Source organism: Priapulus caudatus, unplaced genomic scaffold (assembly GCF_000485595.1).
Source record: "Priapulus caudatus unplaced genomic scaffold, Priapulus_caudatus-5.0.1 Scaffold2193, whole genome shotgun sequence".
Lineage (NCBI taxonomy): Eukaryota > Metazoa > Priapulida > Priapulimorpha > Priapulimorphida > Priapulidae > Priapulus > Priapulus caudatus.
The window spans coordinates 33132-35796 of NW_014579254.1; the positions used below are offsets into that span (position 1 = coordinate 33132).

At 38.5% G+C, this 2665-nt stretch overlaps 1 protein-coding gene across 1 annotated transcript; it reads left to right on the forward strand.

Moving 5' to 3' along the window:
- Positions 1-1064: 1064 nt before the first annotated feature.
- Positions 1065-2175, forward strand: LOC106818373 (the record flags this gene model as incomplete). The annotated part of the gene is made up of 3 exons (XM_014823089.1): positions 1065-1076; positions 1616-1835; positions 1922-2175. Coding segments are annotated over exons 1-3 (486 nt in total), but the record flags the coding sequence as incomplete, so codon positions are not given.
- Positions 2176-2665: the final 490 nt, after the last annotated feature.

A 2665-nucleotide genomic window follows, 5' to 3' on the forward strand; every position in this document is an offset into this window, starting at 1 on the left:
GGCACCTGAAAGTCAATTGGCATGCGCCGCCGAATTAAATAATAGAGGGCGTAAGTGTCCCACCGGGCATACGGGTTGACCTCGTTGACCTCCGGTACAGCATGGCATCTTTACCAACAAGTAAATTATTTGGAGATTTCACGGTACAAAAGCTAAAGACAGAGCTTGCTAGACGGGGTGCTAGTATGTCAGGAAGGAAGGAAGAGTTAGTGAAAAGGTATTCTGCATGTTTTTGTTAACTGTTATGCAATATTTGCATGATTAAACACGATCAAAACAAGTTCACCGCCATGCACGATGTAGTGTAGTCCGCAAATGCAGACGTTATAACTCCGCTTTGCTAATCTGAGGGTGCGGGTTTATCCATTACTGGGGTCTGCGTCGGCTCGGACTAGATGTAGTGTAGGCCTACTGTGTAGTCACTGTGTATGTAGTGTACAGTACACGTTCGAAGTCGTTAATTATTTAAAATGACTTATTAAACACGGTATTTAAGGGATAATAAGAAAGGCAAGAAGATGTAGAACTGTTATATGACATGAATTGTGCTAGAGAACTATTCGTTTTTCTCCTTACGTTTAACTAAATAGTTCACCTCTGAGACTGAAGTCTCGATGTATTGTATGTACTACTAGTACTACTATGTATACAATTGAATTGGCCTGACCAGACTCTCTACTATACTGTTACCCGTAGTGTGTAGTGGGAAGCAAGAAGAGCTATATGTATGTATTTACTTTATTTCTCTTGGCAGACTAGACTATTACATAAGGAACCAAGATTTCAAGGTTGACCCCATCATCATTCCCGAGCAGACTGTTCCAGACTGGCCAACAACTGGATTTCAACAACTGACATTGGCTCACCAGAACATATTGCCGAAACTATCGTCCTCGCAGATAGAAGGGTACTTTAAGTACAGACTGGCCAGTGACCGACAATGCAACACAGACATCAAAGCACTTCAAAAGGACCAGCTGATGTTGAAGTCGGGTCGCATTGCAGCAAGTAGTGTGCAGGCTACCATGCACGCATGCTACATAACTGGAATTGTTCGAGCCTCCATGAGAAAGAAGGTACGTACACAATTTACAGTTTACCTACTAACGTCTTAGTACTACAGTGACACTGGTAATGATTGACTTCTGTTGTAAAAAGCATGTTGTGTCCTAAATGAAAAATGATGACATAACATTACACACCGCACCATTCCAACCATCATCATATAGAATATTCAATCATTCCCATACTCTTTACATATTATCCCCATTTTACATATATAATTTATTCTGTCTCTTATTATTTCTGTTTACAACCCAACCATGGAATAAGAGTAAAATATTATAAATTTTTAAATATCTTGTATTATTTTCATTACTTTTAAATATTGCTATACATTATTACTTATGACATTACCTATTTATATAAAATCACATTTCCCAACATACATGTAAGATATTGAGATACAATAATATATCTATTTACAATTTCTTCATTCATTCATTTCTTATTTATTCTTCATCTGTGCACGTTTGCATGTAAATTTATATATGTTTAGATGTGTTCATAAAATATATAATTGCAATGTCAAACATGTTTTCAACTGTCGTTTTAGATCTCATACAGCTACAAAATCTGCCTGAATGGTCGCAACGGTGAGGTCCAGAACTCCCAATGTGAGTGTCCAGCGGGCAAAGGACCAAATGCCACATGCAAACACATCGAATCTGTGCTGCTAATGATTCAGAAGTTTGTGGAGACTGGCCAGCTAGATGTGGAGAGGAGCTGCACAGAAGGCCTACAGACTTTCCATAAGCCCAGGAAGGCACATACTGGTGTGTACAATTGCCAACATATGCATACACCCTGATTTTGTAACAAGCCAGCCTCATTCCTGAAAAAATAATTATTGGTATTCCAGGATCTCCTGTCAAAGCAGAGGACATTTCATCGAAGGTGTCTTGTATGCAAGACGACCCCCGGCCAGAGCACTTCAGACACATGTCAGGCTACAATGACTATGTCAGGAATGCCGTCATCAATTACTGTGCTGAGTCATTACTTGACATGACGATGCGTTATCTATATCCGAAGGTGTCTCTGCAAGCAGCGGTCCTGGACCATGATTACCTTATGCTACCATTTACAGAATATTGGGTAGATCGATCACTCCAGGTATACTTTTCCTGCCATTTCACCGATATTTTGAATGATATAGATTTCTATGGGTCTGAGTACATCTATATTTATTATTTAGTTTTTCATAAATTGGTTGTGATGTTTACAAGGTAGTAAACTTAAAACGATGTATACTAATGAACAGTAGTCTTATATAATATGCTTCCTAATTTAATTTACTTCCTAAATCATTTCTTATTTTTACATTGTGTCACTCACTGGATGATATAATTGATTTAAAAATTCTTTGAATAAAAATTCTCTCTAAAAGTCTCAATTGTTACAATGTAGAATCTTTAACAGGTGTGGCAAGCCAGCCCGTTTCCTAGGGTAGGGTATGTATATTTATGTACCTTATATTTAACAAGAATAATCGGACATTTAAGTGAAGCTAGGTTATCGTTACAACAGGTATCCCACGCACGAATACTGGCAATTGCGTTTACCCCCACGCAGCCGAACCAACCGAAAGACTGGTACGAGCATC